The 18,812-nt window shown below is 29.6% G+C and overlaps 3 protein-coding genes across 3 annotated transcripts; 2 read left to right on the forward strand and 1 right to left on the reverse strand.

The window, feature by feature from the left end:
- Window positions 1–310: 310 nt before the first annotated feature.
- LOC126688292 (peroxidase 24-like) lies at window positions 311–2,300 on the reverse strand. The gene is made up of 4 exons (XM_050382939.1): window positions 2,031–2,300; window positions 1,654–1,845; window positions 1,393–1,558; window positions 311–750 (listed from the first exon to the last, which is right to left on the reverse strand). Exons 1-4 carry the CDS (start codon window positions 2,268–2,270, stop codon window positions 344–346), a joined length of 1,005 nt encoding a protein of 334 aa, XP_050238896.1. The 5' UTR covers window positions 2,271–2,300; the 3' UTR covers window positions 311–343.
- A 7,749-nt stretch (window positions 2,301–10,049) lies between these two features.
- LOC126654035 (F-box/kelch-repeat protein At3g06240-like) lies at window positions 10,050–11,237 on the forward strand. Its single transcript, XM_050348072.2, has one exon. The coding sequence runs from the start codon at window positions 10,050–10,052 to the stop codon at window positions 11,235–11,237; it is 1,188 nt and encodes a 395-aa protein (XP_050204029.2).
- Window positions 11,238–16,082: 4,845 nt separating this feature from the next.
- On the forward strand, window positions 16,083–17,309 carry LOC130015673 (F-box protein CPR1-like). The gene has a single exon (XM_056106305.1). It carries the CDS (start codon window positions 16,083–16,085, stop codon window positions 17,307–17,309), a length of 1,227 nt encoding a protein of 408 aa, XP_055962280.1.
- Window positions 17,310–18,812: the final 1,503 nt, after the last annotated feature.

Below are 18,812 nucleotides of genomic sequence, written 5' to 3' on the forward strand. Positions count from 1 at the left end.
AAACAATTCATTCCCCATTTATAAATGGCAAAAGTTAAAAAAAGTCATCATACTTGTCGATTTGTACAAATAATGTCCTATAAAAAGAACATATGAAAAAATTGTAATGTTTTAGCATTTTATAATTATAATTGAAATATATTTAGCGACATTAGTCACACAATAAATTTCTTAAAAAAGATTAGATCATACAAAAAAAAATCATAATGATCGGATATTTTCGACCGAATAAGCTTATCGAATTTGATCAACACGTCTATGTTACTAGATTAATTTTGCGGGACAATAACATTACCAATTGAATACACACAATTACAAAAACAATACTAATTCTATATAATAATCAATTAACAATATTGCATTTCTTTCTAATTTCTCCTTGATTCCCTCTAAGTACACCAATTGAACCCATTTTAACCATAGATTTAGCAAAGCTAGGAAAAAAAGCTTCTGGATTTTCAAAAATGCCACTAAATTTAGCTGCTTCTGTGTTACTGAGTAAAGCTGCATCGGATTGAAATAAGCCTTTATTTTGGTTAATTGCGACAAAATAATTGGTATCAAAGTTTAAGGAGCTTTGTGGATCCATCTCTACTGTGGTAGTAGAATTAGGAGAAGGATTTGAGCATTGTTTTTTCAAGAAATTTGCGTAATTTTTATCAAGTGTAGGGTCTGTATCTCCATTTCCTGTAAAATTGAAGAGTCTTTTTGTAATTATTACACAGTGCCCTACTCCAATTGTGTGAGCTCCTGCCAAATATAAAATATCTATTTTATTAGTATTATTGTCTACATTTTGCGTATACATAAGCATATAAAATTAACATAATAATTTTATATTGCAATCTTTATGTTTCAATTTTATATCAACATTTCTATTTCTATTAAAATGATAATGCAAATTTATTTTTCAATTCAAGATAAAACAATTAAAAAAATTCAGATAAAAGTTAGTTTATGTGACAATTAGTATCAATGTATTATAAATTTATAATAATATAATGATACTGGCGCTACGCCAGATAGCTATTACATAACATGCAAATTTATATTTTAAAAATATGTTTTACTCCAACACCATATCATATCAAAATTTAATGAGATATCATCTGAAATAAAAATGACTACTTCAATATTAATTTGCTCCATGAACTTGCATGCGAAGAACAATTAATAGCAAATTATTCTTTTCATCAATTAACCCCTTCAACTTGTGAATGTTTATGAAGTAGATCAATTTTGAAAATAATTTTTGGTACAACTTTAACATGAATTAAAAAGTCTTAGTATATCAAATTGAAACATAGGCCAAAGATTAGTAGCACTCAGATTTTAAACCAACTTTCATGTTCAAGCTCAGCTTTGTTGTGAAGAAGCTAAAAATATAATTACCTGATAAAGCAACAAGATCCTCAACATCAAGTCCAAGGGTCTGAAATTGTTGAAGAAGAACTGTGAAATTAGCCGCCGGAGACGGAATATCCCTATCAGCATCCGATTCCAACGAAACTCGTCCGTCTTTCCTTCCGGTCGCAACCGGCCATAACGATCTACGAAACTGCATAATCATAACAACATTATTACCAACTAATGTTCATTAATTCATATAAAAAACTATTTGAAATTTTTCATATTCTTACTTGGTGTTCTTACTTGGTAAGACACAGCATCTCTTGCGGCCAAAGCAAGAATATCAGCACATGAAACCAATCCAGGGCATTTATCTTCTACTTCAGCTTTAATCTCATCAATTACATCAAATCCTGATAGAGATCTGTTCGGTATGGCTTCTTTCTCAGCTTTTGATGTATTTGTTGAGTCCAGCAATATTGAACCATCACAACCCTAACAAAAAACAATTAATTTATAATATATAGTTCAATTCCAATTTAAAATTTTTTATACTCAATGCATATAAGGAATAATAATTTTTCAGGATCACTAGAAACTAATTATTAAATAAGTTAAAATTACTGTAAAATTTAAAACCCACAAAGTTAAATAAAAAAGAAAGAGTAAATGGATCATACTCTAACGAAACAATCATGGAATTGCATCCTAATTAACTTGGCTGGCAAGGTAGGGTTAGATGCAACTCTCTTCCATGTAATTTTCCTTGAAATTGTTTCGAGCTGAGGGCAACTATCCGGTACTTTCCGACCACGATCACGGCCATGACCACGGCCTTGATCCTTAGCATTCAAAACATTAAGATTGACGATCATCAAGAGAAAAACATAAAAAAGAATGAAATTATTATTAGGCTTCATAATGCTATAATAGAATGAAAATAATCTTAGATTTTAGCTATAAGAAATATTAATGTTGTGTAGCCCTTAATATAGGACTTACACTATCAATCATGGAGCTCTATGTGTTACTATAATAATATTTGAACATGCTTTCCCTACAACTTCTCTTCATGTTCATTAACTAATTATTGAATACTTATTAATTAGTTGACGACTTCGAATTCAATTAATCCAGTTAAATTTTGACATATATGTATTTTTTTTTTGATAATACATATATGTAATTTAATATCGGATAGATAGGAGAAAATCGAGTGATTTATAAGTAAAGGTGATTATTTCTTTGCACAATCTAAATATTTTATATAACATGTGTTCTAACTCTAATTTTGTCGATTGACCTAGCATTTTTAGTATAATTTACATCTATTGTTCTTCAACTATTTTGTTTCTCGTATAGTCGTCTTTAAATTTTAATTCATATATACCCCAAATGTTCTTAAACAATTTTATTCAATAACTTGGTTGTTCTTTGCTTAAATGTTTTTAATCAATTATTTTTTAACGATATGTCACTTGAATAAATAGTAATTTGGTGACATGTCAGCTAAGTGAAATCCTATTGAACTACTAAAGTTTGGAAAATTCTATTTAATCTATAGAAAATCTCACGACTACATGAATATTTTAATTAATTCAATAAAAAATTTATGGGTTCATTATGATTCAAATTGGATGATTCATAATATGTCATAAAATTGACTATCAAATCGATAATATTTAGCACAATTTATGTGATATTAAAAGAGTGGATGTCTTGAAAATTGGTTTTTAAAATATACACTTTTGAAAAAGAATAGGATAAATAAAATACTATCACATATAGTAGGGTTAAATAGGAGGGTTATAAAGTATTTTCTTAACATATTTTCTCCGGTTCATAATGTTTTGTGGCAGGTGAAAAATTTGTTTAGTCCATAATATTTGTCACTTTAGCATACCAAGAGAGCATTAATTGCTATTTTTCCAAATTTTCTTCCAATTAATTTATTAAAAAATACAACAATATAAATAAAAATAGTAGTCATAAATATTAACAAATTACAAGACATAAATAATTTAGTGAAATATTTATGAATTAAATTATATTAATTACTATTTTTTTAATTTTTATATCAAAGTTAAATGCGATGGAGGGGGAGTATAAGGTAAGTAAATGGAGAAAAGAATTGGATGAACGCCTCCACTTCCTGATTGTTCATGCATATTCAGCTCATAAATTTCTAGTGAATTGTTTAGTTATCAAATATGCTAAAAGATATTATGCTGATATTCTTGATCTTATTTTGAATTTAATTATAATTAGACAAATATAGATTAGGATAGCATATATATAAAGAAGTGAAACTGCTTCATTGCCAGATAAATCATCTCTATATGATTTTTTCCTTTTTAAGTTAGGGATAACTGCAAAACATACCATAAAATTTAGTGTGTTTTGCAATTAACTTTTAAAATTTATTAAATGATCTTTCAATGAAGTATAAACGAATCCGAGAAATTTTTAGGTAGATTCAATCTATCACGTCATCCATAGACTAATCCTATTATATATGGGAAGTTCTTACCTAAACCCGGTTCATGAAAAATTCATGGACCTATCCAATGAGGAGTTAGAGAAATGAGAAGAAAGAGAAAATAATAAGAAAAAGAAAAAATTGTGTTAGATTTTCTAACACCTTATTGAGTAGGTGCATGGAGAATTCATGGACCGGAACTAGGTAAGAATTTCCCATTATATTATAACACGTCATAAAATAGTGGCATTATCATAATATTTCCATTAAAAGGTGTAAAGAAGTAACAAATAAAATTACAATAATACCACTATTTTAATGACGTGTTATAATATAATAGATTCGTCTATAAATGACGTGATAGACTGCGTCTATCTAAAAAGAATTCAATGAATCATTGTTTAAATGCATTTATCAGAGTATCCGATCTCATTTTCTTAAGGTTCTAACTGGGAGAAGTATTTAGTAAGATCTAATCTCACTTCTTAGAAGTTGACCCATCCTTGATTTGGGATAACTGAATCTAAGAGTATACAAACCGGTGTTTTAAAGTTCGGACTGGTCAGTCAAATGGTATAACCGGTTTGACCGGAAACTGAAAACCAATTCAGTCCACTATTATATTAGAACTCGGATTTCCGGTTCAACTTTTTGAACAAAAAAAGTTGTTCAGAATTGAAAAACCATAAAAGCCGGTTGAACCTTCAAAATCGGCCGGCTCTTGCAAGTATTATATTGGAAAAGTTGAAATAATAAATCTTCAAATGAGAAAAGAAATAATTTTGCTCTTATTGAGGTTTTATTTTGTTTTCTGAGAAGAAAACCGATTAGAAACGATGAAAAATGTAGTGCTATTAGATGATTTGAGATCCGAAGGGAAAAAATGCAACCACCTATATAAAAAAAATTGATTTTTGAGATATAAAATGAAAAATGAGAGTTTAAAATTTGAAAAATTATTGAATGCAACGGTTGCAACATATGTCATTCGTGCAACAAACCAATTGTAGGTTAGCTATGTGGAATTTTTGATGTGTTCTAATTCTAAATTGACCTTGCATTTCCAAGATAATTTGCATATATTGTTCCTCAATTTTATTTTATTTAGATCCATACTCAAATTTTAATTCATATGCCCCAAATATTCTTAAACAATTTTATTTGATAACTTGGTTGTTTTTTCTTAATTCCTTTTCAATCCATTAATTTTTTTTTTATGATATGTCACCTAAAATAAATAGTGATTTGGTGACATGTAAGCTAAGAAAAATTCTATTTAACTCATTAAAGTTTAAAAATTCTAATATATAAAAAAATCTCATCACGACAATGTGAATATTTAATAAATTCAATACAAATTTAAATTTTTGTATGGGTATGATTCAAATGGGATGATATATCATAAAATTGAGGCTCAGTATTTTAAGAAAAACCCCGACCTCTGAAAACTTGTCAATTTTATCATATTTTGCATTTTATCGTTTCAATTGTACCCCAATTTTTTAATTTTTCTCAATTTTTAACTTAATTGATAAAATCATTCAATTATGTTTAAAGATAAAATTAAATTCATTTTCATTTAAAAAAGTACAAATAAATCCTTTATTTTTAAAAATTAACTAAAAACCATAATCAGATTAAAACTAATAAAAATTCTTTTTTAATTTAATTTAATTTAAATAAATTCTAAACGCATGCAATTAATATAGGTTATGCATGGAGAACATTTTTAATTCTTTTTTAATTTAATTTAATTTAAATAAATTCTAAACGCATGCAATTAATATAGGTTATACATGGAGAACATTTTTATTTTTTTTTCAAATGAAAAATACGTCAATTTAATATTTCAAGGTACAATTGAAACACAAAAATGTGAAATGTGGTAAATTTGACCGGTTTTCAACGCCGGGTAGGATCGAAAATTGATTGAGAGGTCATTTTTTTTAGGGCTTAATTACTTAAAAAACCCTCACCTTTAATTTTGTTTTCGTTTATACCCTGACCTAGAAAAATTGTCACAAATACTCATGACCTTGTCTTTATGTTTCACCTCTACCCCAAATTTCAAAACAAAGATGATTTATTAAAAATAACTAAATATAAGGGTTATTTTATACCTTTTTCTAATAAAAAAATTGCAAACAAATACTTCATCTATAAAAACGCTCAAATAAGTCCTAAAATTAAAAACCGCTAATATTATTATTATCACAAAAAAATTCAATTTTTGTATAATTAATAACATTGACGTGTAATTAGAATATATACTAAAAATGAAGGACTATTTTAAACTTTTTTTCAAATGAAAAGAGGTAAATTTAATACCTCGAGGGTAGAGGTGAAACATAAAGACAAGGTCATGAGTATATGTGACAATTTTTCTAGGTCAGGGTATAAACGAAAAAAAAGTTAAAGGTGAGGGTTTTTTAAGTAATTAAACCTTTTTTTTAAAAGCACTATGCCTAAAGTTGACTATCAAATCAATAATATGCCATCAAAAAAATAATGAATTTAAAAAAAGCTCACGGTGTGGACAACCAAATTATCAAATATAAATTTTAAAATAATTATAATATGATATAAAGTTTAAATACATTCGGGGAGAGAGAAGTTTCATAGACAGTTACTAAAAATTATCCAAAATTTTCGAAACTCATGGAGTTATTTAATTACTTAATATATATATTTTGAAAGGAATTACTTAATATTTTTGAATAATTGAAATTGATCATTAATTTTAGCATTCCTTGAGGATCAATAACATAAGGTAAAGTAAATGGAGAAAAGAATTGGAAGAATGCATCCACTTCCTGATTGTTCAAGCATGTTCAGTTCATAAATTCGTAGTCAATTGTTTACTGTTACCAAATAATAAATTCAATGCTCTAAAAGATATTGTGCTGATAAACATGATCTAATTTTGGATTTTATTATTTGATTATTAGACAAATGTAGATTAAGACAGCATATACATTTTTCTATAAAAAAATGAAAGACTATTTTAATAACACTCCATCTTGTAACAATTTTGTATTTATACCCCGATTTAGAAAAAAAATTAATTATATTCTATTTTGGGTTTTCATATTTCACCTCTACCCCAATTAAGGGTACAATTGACGATTTAAATAATTTAAGGATAAAAACGTCAATAACAACTAAATAAAAGGGATATACTATTTTTTTTTAATTTGAAAAAAATACAAAAAAGTCTTGTTGGGCACTTAAAGGTCCTTTTAAAGATGGGCGAGTCGATGTTCTTCAAATCAGCTCCATAAGGAGCGAGGTCGTTCAAAGCGTGATATAGATAGGTAACATAAACTCGCCAGGTTGCAGCGTTTCCCTTCAGCTCATACAAAGGCGAGTAGATAACACACTTGGGTTACACGGAAATCTGTCGTGCAAATCACGTACTTTTGCGATGAAGAATGCGAGAAAGTCTATGTGTTCTCTGTAGTCTAGTATGGCGATATCGGCCTTGAACAATTTAACGTAAGGGCCATAGTTTCTCTAGGACTTTGTCAGGATGAACTTCGAGATAGTGGCAGCAAGGTTTGGTATTATTCGTTCGCCGTTGAGAGGAATGTTCAGCATCAAGGCGAGGTCGAGTAGGGTAACTGTCATGGGCCAGATTTGAAGCAGAAACAATTCACAGCGCTTGACCAGAAAAGGGAAGCACCCATGATGTAATGCTTGGTAATGGGGCGACTAGCTTGGCATATGACGATGAAATAATAAATGCCCACTGCTTTCAAGACAGGACCAAAGTGTTCGCGAAGTCTAACTACCCATTTTTGGAAACTCGCGTATTCTATCGGCCAATTTCTTAAGGTGGCATCAACCTAGATGGAAGATTGGTGAGGTTGGGCGAATCGTGGTGGTATCCCGTCGTGGAAAGGATTGCAGCTTCACATAGTTTACTAGGCGATGTCAATATCGGCCCGACGCAGATCCGGTTTTCTCCAACATCAGACAATACCTTGAATTCAATAGAGGTAGCATAGTAGCAGATGTCTTCAATCTTGGCTTTCACTTTTGAGGCGAGATTAGTATTTTGAGCAACCATTGGAACTAAAAGGAAGAAATTGTCTGAGATTTGAAAAAATTTGGTAATGAGAAAATGACTTAGAATTTTTTTAGTAAGAGTGAGTCTAAGGGTAACCGAAGAGTTCATGGGATTAATGTTTGACATCGTGGAGTAGTGTAGTGACAGCTCATTTGCTGACGTAGCATCATGGAGGTATTGATAAGTCAATGCATGCGCACACCTTAGGCCTAAGATGGACCTCGGGCCGACAGTAACAAACCCAAAATTGTTATTTAAGCTTGTTGGGGGTATTATTTATATCTGCCCAAAAAGGAGCTTAGAAGATTAAACGTGCTTATTTAGGAGACAACGGCCAAATGAAGCTTTTTAACTTAACAATTCTGATCCAAATGGTCCAAATTAAAATTAGGAGTAGATTATGACTTTTCTTCTTAAGAATAAGAGTTGAACTTAAATTAGGATTTTTATTTTGCAGGGTCATAAATAGTTCAGAGAATTATTATATTTTTCATCTCTCAATTAATTAATCAAAAACAAGGTTAAGTGTTTTTTACCCTGCAATCTTCTACTTATTTTAATTTAGTAGTGATTATGATATTAATTTCGCCTAAATTTCTTAACTCTCAAATTAATCCTGTTAGTTTATTCGGTTAATTTACTAACCAAAAAAGTCTTGTGAATATATTTTCACAATTTTATTAAAGCATCAAATCTTAAGATCCCTTCTATAAATTTAAAAAATTCGAGTCAAAAAATATTTTCGGGCGAACTCTATCTAATTCATAGCTTTGGTAGGAAAATAAAAGCCTACATTGAAAAAAAAAAAAACTAAAATTGTTAATATTTTCATACAACTTAATCTTAAAATTAACCAAATAAATGTAGTTAGTTTTGGATAAGGATTAATAGTACTAATTTGATCATACTATGAGAATTCCAAAGAAAAAAAAACGTTTATTAAGGACATCTTGAACCTAACTCTAAAAATGTGTTGGGTTTCACCGTTTAAAATTTAACAATTCCAACCAAACTCTATAATTTTTTTTAGAGTTTTTGAATAGTTAACTCTACATATAGAGTTTCACTATTCGCATCTCTATAAAGATTATTTTATACTTTTTCAAATTCACAAATTACTAGTTTAACCAATTAACTTTAATTTATATAATTATATTTTAATATATTCAAATATTAAAAATTTATATCTTAATTATTATACTTTTTATACGACTTCTAATTAAATTGTAAATATTAAAAAAATCATATATATTATAAATTAACATTATATAAAATTAAAAAAATATATTTTAATAAATAATAATAATAATAAAAAAAATTAAGAACAATCATACTATTACTACTACTACTATCACTACTACTATTACTAGTAGTACATAGTAATATTTTATTATTGTTGTATTTTTTTATGTTGATTTTTGTTTTATTATTATTTTTATGCAATGGTAGTATGTCTGTTTATTTAAATATAATTTTTAAATTTACATATTAAAAAATATTAATATTTAATTTAATTTAATTTAGTAAAATAGAACTATTATATGATTAAAAATATGGGAAAAGGGTCATTTATGCCCCTATAGTTCGACTCAAGGATCAAGTGACCCCTTAACGTCTAAAAAGGTTCAAATATGCCCTTAACGTCTTAAAAATGAACATTCAGGCCCTCCGATGTTGACAACCAGACTCCTAACGTCTCATTTATTAGTTAAAATAAGGGCATGATTGTTCACTTTGTAAGACGTTAGAGGTATATTTGAATCTTTTTGGACGTTAATGGCTCATTTGATCTTGTAGACAAACCGTAAGGGTATAAATGATCATTTTCCCTAAAAATATTTATTTAGATTTTATTATTTTATTATTAATAAAAAGATTTGCTTTTATTTTCAACATAAATATGTAAAAAAATTCAATTTGAATTAAATTATTAAAATAATATATTTTTAAAATATTTTTTTAAAAGAACTTATTTAGAATTTAAAAATAAAATTCGTGGTTGGAGCAAAATTTACTGTAACCGTTAAAAATAGAGTTTCAATCATAATAGAGTTTCAATCATAGCGGGTTATAACTATAAGAGACCGCGCAGACTCCATTTCTCTTCGTCGTCTGCAGAATAACAAACGACATTCACCATCACCCGTTTCAATGGCGATTCAAATGGATACTAACGAACCATCTCCCTTTACTCAAGAAATCATCGCAAACATATTTCTAAAACTACCCATCAAATCCCTCAAAAGATTTCAATCAGTCTCCAAATCTTGCTACTCGATCATCAATTCTCAAAATTTCATCAACGCCCATCTCAAGAATCGCTCTGGGTCGCTCAATAATCTGCTTGTCCACCGGTTTCATAACCCAACCGGCTCCGATTTTTCTCTGAGTTTGATGGATTATAGAAAACCGACAATCTCCCGTGAAATTAAAATTCCGTTTCTGGGTTCTTTAATTCGGTACCCGAGAATTGTGGGTTCGGTTAATGGTCTGCTCTGTCTTGATATTTCGCCGATTCATTGCTTTAATTTTATTTTATGGAATATTTCAATTGTTCAATTTAGGGTTCTTCCCAGACCTAAAATTGCAATTAATGACGTGAAGAATCCCATTTGGATGGTGGCTACTGGGTTTGGTTCTAATCAAGAATCTGATGATTATAAACTGGTAAGAATTGTGTATTTTGCTTGTGATGATATTTCAATTAGGGCTGAGGTGTACTCATGGAGGACCAATTCTTGGAAAATTCTTGATTTGGATGAGAAAATTGGGGATTTTTCCATTTCTAATGGGCAAAATGGGGTTTATTTTAATGGGTGTTTATATTGGTTAGCTAATGGAATTGGGGATTTTGTGAATAGGAAATATGTGATTTCTTTTGATTTGGGTAGTGAGAATTTTACTCGGATCAAGATTCCTGAATATAGTGGTGCAATTTGTGCTAAGGTTCTTGAATTTCAGAACTCACTTGCTTTAGCTTTTTATCCTGCTGCTAATGTTTACCCCGGATACGGAAGGTCGTTGAATCGAATTGAGTTATGGGTTTATGCAGATTACGATTGCGGTATTGATGATGATGCTAACAGCTATAAGCAATGGACTAGGGTTTATTATATGAATATGGATTTGAATTCTGCTCATATGGGTTATCCAATTAGTGTTCATAATGATGATGGGGAAGTCGTCTTCAAGCGTGTTTCGGCTGACTATGTTAATTTAGCGTTCTTGAACCCTAATAATCATAGCATCAAGACTGTACCGATTTGCCATTCCGAGTATACTTGTCAATTTTATAATTACACAAGCAGTTTGGTTCCGGTGACGGTTTTCGGAGAATGAGCAGAGGCTGAAGAGTGAGAGTCAGCAGAGGCTGAAGAGTGAGAGTCAGAGACATTGGTAGAGTTTGGATTCTATTTTTTTTTTGCTTTAGTTTTAGTGTTTGTTTTTGCATAGTGTTCAGTAGGAATTGAGGACTTATGGTTATATATTTGAATTGAACCTAAGTGGATTTGCTAGTTATTTTATAGCTTATTTTGTCATGTGTGAACCCTATAATGTGTAACCGAACTAAACCGAAAAACGAACCAATTTGAATTGACAAATTCTTTTGGATTCAGTTTAGTATTTATAAAAAACAATTTGTTTTTTCGGTTCAGTTTGATTTTAAACATAACCTTTTTTAGTTAAGTTCTAATGTAAAGCAAATAATTTTATTAAAAAAATTAGTTCGTTTTGATTTTGAACAAATAACAGACTTTGGTTATGTTCGGTTCAATTTGAATCGAGTGCATATCAATAACCATGTTTACTTGATATGTGATTTTTTTTTTGTACACAGTTAATTATGTTTTTTATTAATAAAATACTATCAGAATCGACTCTAATAGGATTGTTAGTATTAAACTGTGGCTAAACCTATCGTAAAGTTTCTATACTATTAGTTTTTATTTCATTTGACCCTTAACAAATATTTTACTTTTAAATAGTCTCTTAACTATTGTGCACTCGTGGCTCTTTTTAGTCCGAATAACAAAAAACATCATCGTTTTAATTGGCACGAAACAATTTTTAATACTAGGCAAAACAATTTAAATATAAAATATTTGTAAAGAACCAAGTGAAACAAAAGCTAATAATAAGCTAATCTATATATTAATAGGCTTATCCTCTGGGAAAAAAAATCCACCTTTTAGCCCTATTTTATTTGCACCCTCACGTAAAACCACCAAAAATATTCAAATTACGACCTTTCACTTTCAATTGTATCCTCAAAATTAAAATTAACACCTTTTGATTTCAATTAAACCCATAAGCATCAAATTAACCTTTTTTCCAATACTTCAAATTTTTATAAATATTCGAAATGATCCTCATAGTTATAATTAAAAGGCCAAATGTCGTAAAAAGATCAAATCTTTCATAAAAGTTTCATAAAAGTCCTGACCTTTCAATTTTGTCGATTTTAGCCAAAAACAAATTATTTGGTTTCAATTGTGGCAAATTCTCAATTTGATTTCAATTTGCCTATGTGGCATGCCAAATATTGAAAGGTCAGGACTTTTGTGAAACCAAATAATCCATTTTTGGCCAAAATCGACAAAATTGAAAGGTCATGACTTTTGTGAAAGGTTTGATTTTTTTACAGCATCTGACCTAATTAAAACAAAAATATCATCTTTTAAGATGTCATTGATTTGTTAAGTCAATGATATCTTATACTTTGATTTTCAGGTAGTCAAAATGAATTTTGAAGCATTCATCTTCTGAGATTGATTTGTTTATTTATATGTGGTGATAACTATGAATTTCAAATAAATGTTTTAAGCTTTTCTACAGCCTTTTGTTATATTTAAAGAACAAAAATTTCCTCCAAACATAGTTGCAGGAAACTCCTGCAGCATGTCTTGAGAGGCTGCCACACAGTTTTCTTTTGCCTTGATAAAATGGTTTGTTAACCATTTGATTTTGGTTAACTAATCAATTGGATCCAAAATAAATACTAAACTGATTTATTAACCTAATTTTATTTAATTCTACAATTAGACAATTATAGATACCCATACACTGATCATATCATTAATAATATAAATTGAATAGAAACAAAAATTATATAAAAAACTTGATTTTTAACAATTTCTTATAAATTAACAAGGCATCACATGGTGTAAATTAATTTTTGTTTTGCACAAAATTAAATATATTACTTGGTACATTATTTGTTTTTTGATATCTAATTATGGATAAAATTGGAGTGGACCATAATTATATAAATATGATTTTCTAGTTTAGATTATTTTTAAGTTAGATGTTTTAATAGTATTCAAATTATGCACCTTAATCATAATTTATACCAATAAAAAAAATTCCATGCTGTATACGTACTTTTAGTTTTAAGTTTATATTGATTCTGGTTAATTAATTTTTTTTTTGATAAATAATTCTGATTAATTGATTAATCTAGTACTTGAACTCAACTGATTAATTAACCAAAATCAAATGTTAAATTCACCATTCTATAAATAATACGTGGCAGCTTCTCAATACTTGTTGAAGGAGTTTCCTACAACTATGTTTGTAGGAAATTTTTGTTCATATTTAAATACATCTTAATATTGTGTTCTTAGGATATCCTCCAACTCTTTTACAGCGATATGATCCATTTTTTTATGGCACCAAAAAAAAAAGATTTAGCAAGAAACATTATACATACAGCTGAGAATTAATGAACGCCCATTATTTTGTTCTAATGATGCATTTTTTAACTTCTTTGAAGTGTGCATACATTTATCTCTTTCTTTTAATCTCTTCCACTCTCAATTAATTTTTTCTTTTAAAGAAGAAATCAAATATTTCAAATATACATTCACTTTTTTTATTGGATCTCTTTATTTTATTTTCTTCTTATAGAGTCCCTGTATTTTTATTTTTATTGTTATTACACCCTTTTATGGATGGAATTTAGAGAGTGTATCACACTCTCCATTAGTGAGAGTGTTGAAAAGAAAATATGACTTTTTTACTTTAAAATATAATAAAAAAATACATTAAAACTCTAATATTTAGTCTATAATACAATAAAACTCTTATACTTTTGAATATAAAATAAAATCAAACTCAAATTCTAAATTAAATTTTTACAAATTTATTTATATATATACAAATAATTATTTTTAAAATAAATAATTAAAATTATTTGTAAATTTAAAAACAAGTTTATTAAATTCAATTTATGTTAAGACTTGATTTTTATTTCGAAAAACTTTGTCCATAATTTTAGATTCGCCGCCGTCTTTTTCCTCCCCCATCACCGCCGTCCACCACATCAAATTTTATTTAATTTTATTATAGTTTGAGATTTAATTTTTATTTGAAATAAAATTAAGTCCGTAGTTTTTATTTGAAATAGAATTTAGTCTGGTATCCGCAAATCTACCGCCCAAATTTTATTTTCGACAAAGTTTTATTCCCGACAGAGGAGGAGCAGCTCTTCCTCTTTCAACGAGAAGATCCGCTCCTTGGTCAGAATCGTGAAGCAGATCTGGTCCTCGCTTTTGAGGAGCAGTAGCTCCTCTGAGGAGCTGCTCCGCTGGGAAAAAGTATGAATTAATCCTTGAATTTTAGCCATATTGTTTTTATCGATATTTAACGGAAATTTTGTATTTAGCGGAGAGTATAGCACACTCTCCACATTTCATTCGTCTAAGGGTATAATAACAATGAAAATGAAAGTAAAAGGACTCAAGAAGGACAAAATAAAATAACCCGATGAAAAAAAAAGTGAAGAGTAAAGGAACTCCAAAATAGATTTAGCCTTTTTTTATCTGATCCATTTATTTTATTGATAAATCAAGATTGAATCCATCTTATAAGGTCCCTAAACTTTATATTTTTAGTTTATCTGATCCCTGAATTTTTATTTAGTTTTATCTGGTCCCTAAACTTTACGTGTATAGTTTTTCTAGTTCCTGAATTTTCATTTGGTCTTATCTGGTCCCTGCACTTTACATTTTTTATTTTATCTAGTCCCTGAACTTTCATCCATTTGATTACCAGAGGAAGCAAAAAAATCAAAATTCAGGGATCAGATAAACTAAAAATGTAAAGTCAAGAGATCAGATAAAATCAAATGGAAGTTTAGATATCATATAAACTAAAGACGTAGAGTTTACGAATCTTAAAATTCATTAATCCAAAAATTAAAGTTCAGGGGCAAATAAGAGCAAATGAAAGTTCAAGGATCAGATAAAAAAATGTAAACTTAAGGAACTAGATAAAACCAAATAAAAGTTTAGAGTCCAGATAAATAAAAATGTAAAGTTAAATCACCTTAAAATAGGTTAATCCAAAAATATTCTTAAAAGTATATAAATGGGACAGAAAAAAAGAATACAGGGTCATTTTAGCCTCTAATGTTGCGTCAAAATATCAAAAAAGTCCAAAACTTCAAAAATGGTCACTTTTACCCTGAAGTTGTGTTTTTTGTATTAAAGAAGCCCTCCCCTACTCTCATCTTATAGAGTGAGATACACTTTCCGGTTTTATGGGCTGTTTTTCTCTCAAAGTAGTTTTTGAAATAAAAAAAAGGTTAAAATGGTGCTTAATATTTTCAATTTTTTTAAATTAACATAGAATTTTTTTAAATTAACATATAAAACTTTTAAATTAATAATTTAATTTCAATAATTTTAAAACTTCATTTAAATTAACACATTTTTTTGAGAAAAATTTCAAAAAGTACCCTCGTTTAATTATTGTTTGATTGTGATTAATTAGTGGTTAAGTATAATTAACTAGTAGTTAAGCATGATTAATTGCAACCCCACTCTTCAATTAGGGCAAAAAGGGTACTTTTGATACGGTTTACGCAATTTCAAGATATAAGTGATACGGTTTAAGCAATCCGGTTTTGGAGTTTTAGACTTTTTTGATATTTTAACGCAACATCAGGGGCTAAAATGACCCTTTGCTCCAAAAAAAAAATGCAAGCACGGCTCACTTGCAAATAATTTTCCATGCATGACAGAAGATTCTCCATGCATGACAACAGAATTCTCAATTCCCTTTTAGTCTGAGTAGAGTGCGAATAATCAAATTTCCAAATAAATATATATAGTTGGTTTTGGATTATAATTTGATCACACTAAACCAAATTACTCCCTCATTTTTCTTTCCTCTCCGTTTCAAATGACGAATAACAGACGACGCTCATCATCACCGGCGAATCAAGAAAGAACTCCGTTCACTCAAGAAATGATCACAGGCGTATTCTTACAACTTCCCGTCAAATCCCTCAAAAGATTTAAATCACTTTCGAAATCTTGCTACTCGATTATCAATTCTCAAGATTTCATCAACGCCCATCTCAAGAATTCGGCTAATCAACTGTTGGTTCGCCGGTTTCACTATCCAACTGGTTCTTATTTTTCTCTGAGTTTGATGGATTATTCCGATACTGAACCGGCAATCTTTCGTGAAATCCCAATCCCGTTTCTGCATTCTTTGGAACGGTATCCAAGAATTGTGGGTTCGGTTAATGGTCTTCTCTGTCTTGACATTTCGCCGATTCATGGCTCCGAATTCATTTTATGGAATATTTCAACTGAGCAATATGTGATTCTTCCGCGACCTGAATTTAAAATCGACGATTTCAAGAATCCCATTTGGATGGCGGCTACTGGGTTTGGTTACAATCAAGAATCTGATGATTATAAACTTGTAAGGATTGTGTTATTTGATTGTGATCATAAGCCAATTAGGGCTGAGGTGTACTCATGGAGAACCAATTCTTGGAGAATTCTTGATTTCGATGAGAAAATTGTGGATTTCTCCATTTCTGAAGGGGAAACTGCGGTTCATTTAAACGATGGGTGTTTGTATTGGTTAGCTAATGGAATTGGGGATTCTGTGGATCGAAAATACATAATTTCTTTTGATTTGGGCAGTGAAACTTTCAATAGAATCAATATACCTGAAAACAGTGGTGCATTTTGTGCTAAAGTTCTTGAATTTAGAAACTCACTTGCTCTGGTTTTTTATCCTGCTGCTTATGTTCATCCGGGTTACGGAAGCTCGGCGAATGAAATCGAGTTATGGGTTGACTCAGATTATGGTGATGCTGATGATACTAACCGCTATAAGCAATGGGTTCGAGTTTTTCGTGTCACTATGGATTTGAGTTCTGCTGAAATGGGCTGTCCAATTTGTGTTCATAATGATGATGAGGAAGTTGTTGTGTTCCACCGTGTTTCTGCAGATTCTGTCAATTTAGCGTTCTTGAACCCTGATAAAGAGACCATCAAGACTGTACCGATCTGCCATTCCGATTATACTTGCCATTTTTATAGTTACGTCGCTAGTTTGGTTCCGGTCGCGGTTTACGGGGTTCAAGCAGAGGCTGATCATGAACAGTGAGAGCCAGAGACATTGGTAGAGTTTGGATTGTATCCTTTTTTTGCTCTAGTTTTAGTGTTTGTTTTTGCATAGTGTTCAGTAGGATTTGAGGACTTACATGAATTTGAATTGAACAAACTTTGGTGGATTTGGTAGTTATTTTGTGGCTTATTTTGTCATGTATGAATCCTACAATGTGTAGGTGTGTAAAAACCGAAAAATGAACCAAATCGGATTGACAAATTCGGCTGGATTAGGTTTGATATTATAAAAGTTCTGATTTTTGGTTTTGTTTGATTTTGGTCGTAATTTGTATCGTTACGTTCTAATATGATACGAATTGAAATAACTAATCAAAATTTTAGTTCGATTTGATTTTGAACAAATAAAAAAATTCGGTTATGTATGTTTTTGGTTTGTTTCGAAACGAATGCACAACATACAATGTTTACATGATATTTGATATTTTTGAGTTGAGCAGTTGATAATATGTTTTCATTAATGTAATTTTATTAGGATTAAGAAATTCTAACTCAAATGTGATCGATATATATATACTAAACTATCAAATGTCATGCACACATAGAAAATTTATAAGTGTACGTACCAAAACTTTCTTAAGATATAGGTTTGGACTTATGGCAACTTTTAAAATAGACTAAATATGTAAATTTGACCCTCATCTTCAGTTTGATTTTCAATTTGAGCTTTAATGATTTTTTTGTTCCAAATTGGTACCTTACGTTAATAAAGATAATGAATTAGACCACTAATGGGGACGCCATGTTGCATACATGTGATATTTTAGAGCAAATTACTATGAAGCCCCTCAAATTTGACATAATTCACACTTTAGTCCCTCCTGTTTAAAAACTAAACTATGTGGCCCCTCACTTTTGCTTCCGTTAACATTTTAGTCCTTCCATCCATTTTTAGTGTTAGTCAACAAAGTCAAAGGACTTATGGGTAAATTAATTATCAAAACTGAGGGACTAAATCGTTGACAAAAACAAAAGTGAGGGGTGAAATCGTTGAGAAAAACAAAAGTGGGGGACCATATAGTTTTGTTGACTTTGTTGACTAACATCCAAAATGGACATAAGGACTAAATCGTTGACAAAAACAAAAGTGAAGGGCTATATTGATTAATTTTCAAACAAGAGGGACTAAACTGTGAATTATGTCAAATGTGAGGGGTGTCATAGTAATTTGCTCGATATTTTATGATTAGGATTCTCTCGAATTGATTGAACATTATGTGAACTCTTACTACATGTCAGTTATGTCATAGATGATTCAACAAATTTGAATCGATATTGCTTATAAATATTTAACTTTCATCAAATTTCTTTCTCATCGAATCTTCATCTTTCTCTCTTTCTTCTTACTTCTACATCAAAAATCGCTTACACTGAAAAGAACGTCGGATTATTTTCTGTCGAAATCCTAGTTTGGTGTGGAGTACGCACTGTTTTAAGTTATAATTATCCTTATATTTATGCTCTTTTAATTTATATGACTTGA

Source organism: Mercurialis annua, linkage group LG6, assembly GCF_937616625.2.
Source record: "Mercurialis annua linkage group LG6, ddMerAnnu1.2, whole genome shotgun sequence".
Classification (NCBI taxonomy): Eukaryota; Viridiplantae; Streptophyta; class Magnoliopsida; order Malpighiales; family Euphorbiaceae; genus Mercurialis; species Mercurialis annua.

Bases quoted from the DNA above. Each gene is read 5' to 3' on its own strand.
- LOC126688292 (XM_050382939.1), bottom strand. From the start codon at position 2,270: ATGAAGCCTAATAATAATTTCATTCTTTTTTATGTTTTTCTCTTGATG. The intron at 1,559-1,653 runs GTAAGAACACCA...ATGATTATGCAG, and splicing joins GAGATGCTGTGTCTTACCAA to TTTCGTAGATCGTTATGGCC. The intron at 751-1,392 runs GTAATTATATTT...TATATTTGGCAG, and splicing joins GGATCTTGTTGCTTTATCAG to GAGCTCACACAATTGGAGTA.
- LOC126654035 (XM_050348072.2), top strand. From the start codon at position 10,050: ATGGCGATTCAAATGGATACTAACGAACCATCTCCCTTTACTCAAGAA.
- LOC130015673 (XM_056106305.1), top strand. From the start codon at position 16,083: ATGACGAATAACAGACGACGCTCATCATCACCGGCGAATCAAGAAAGA.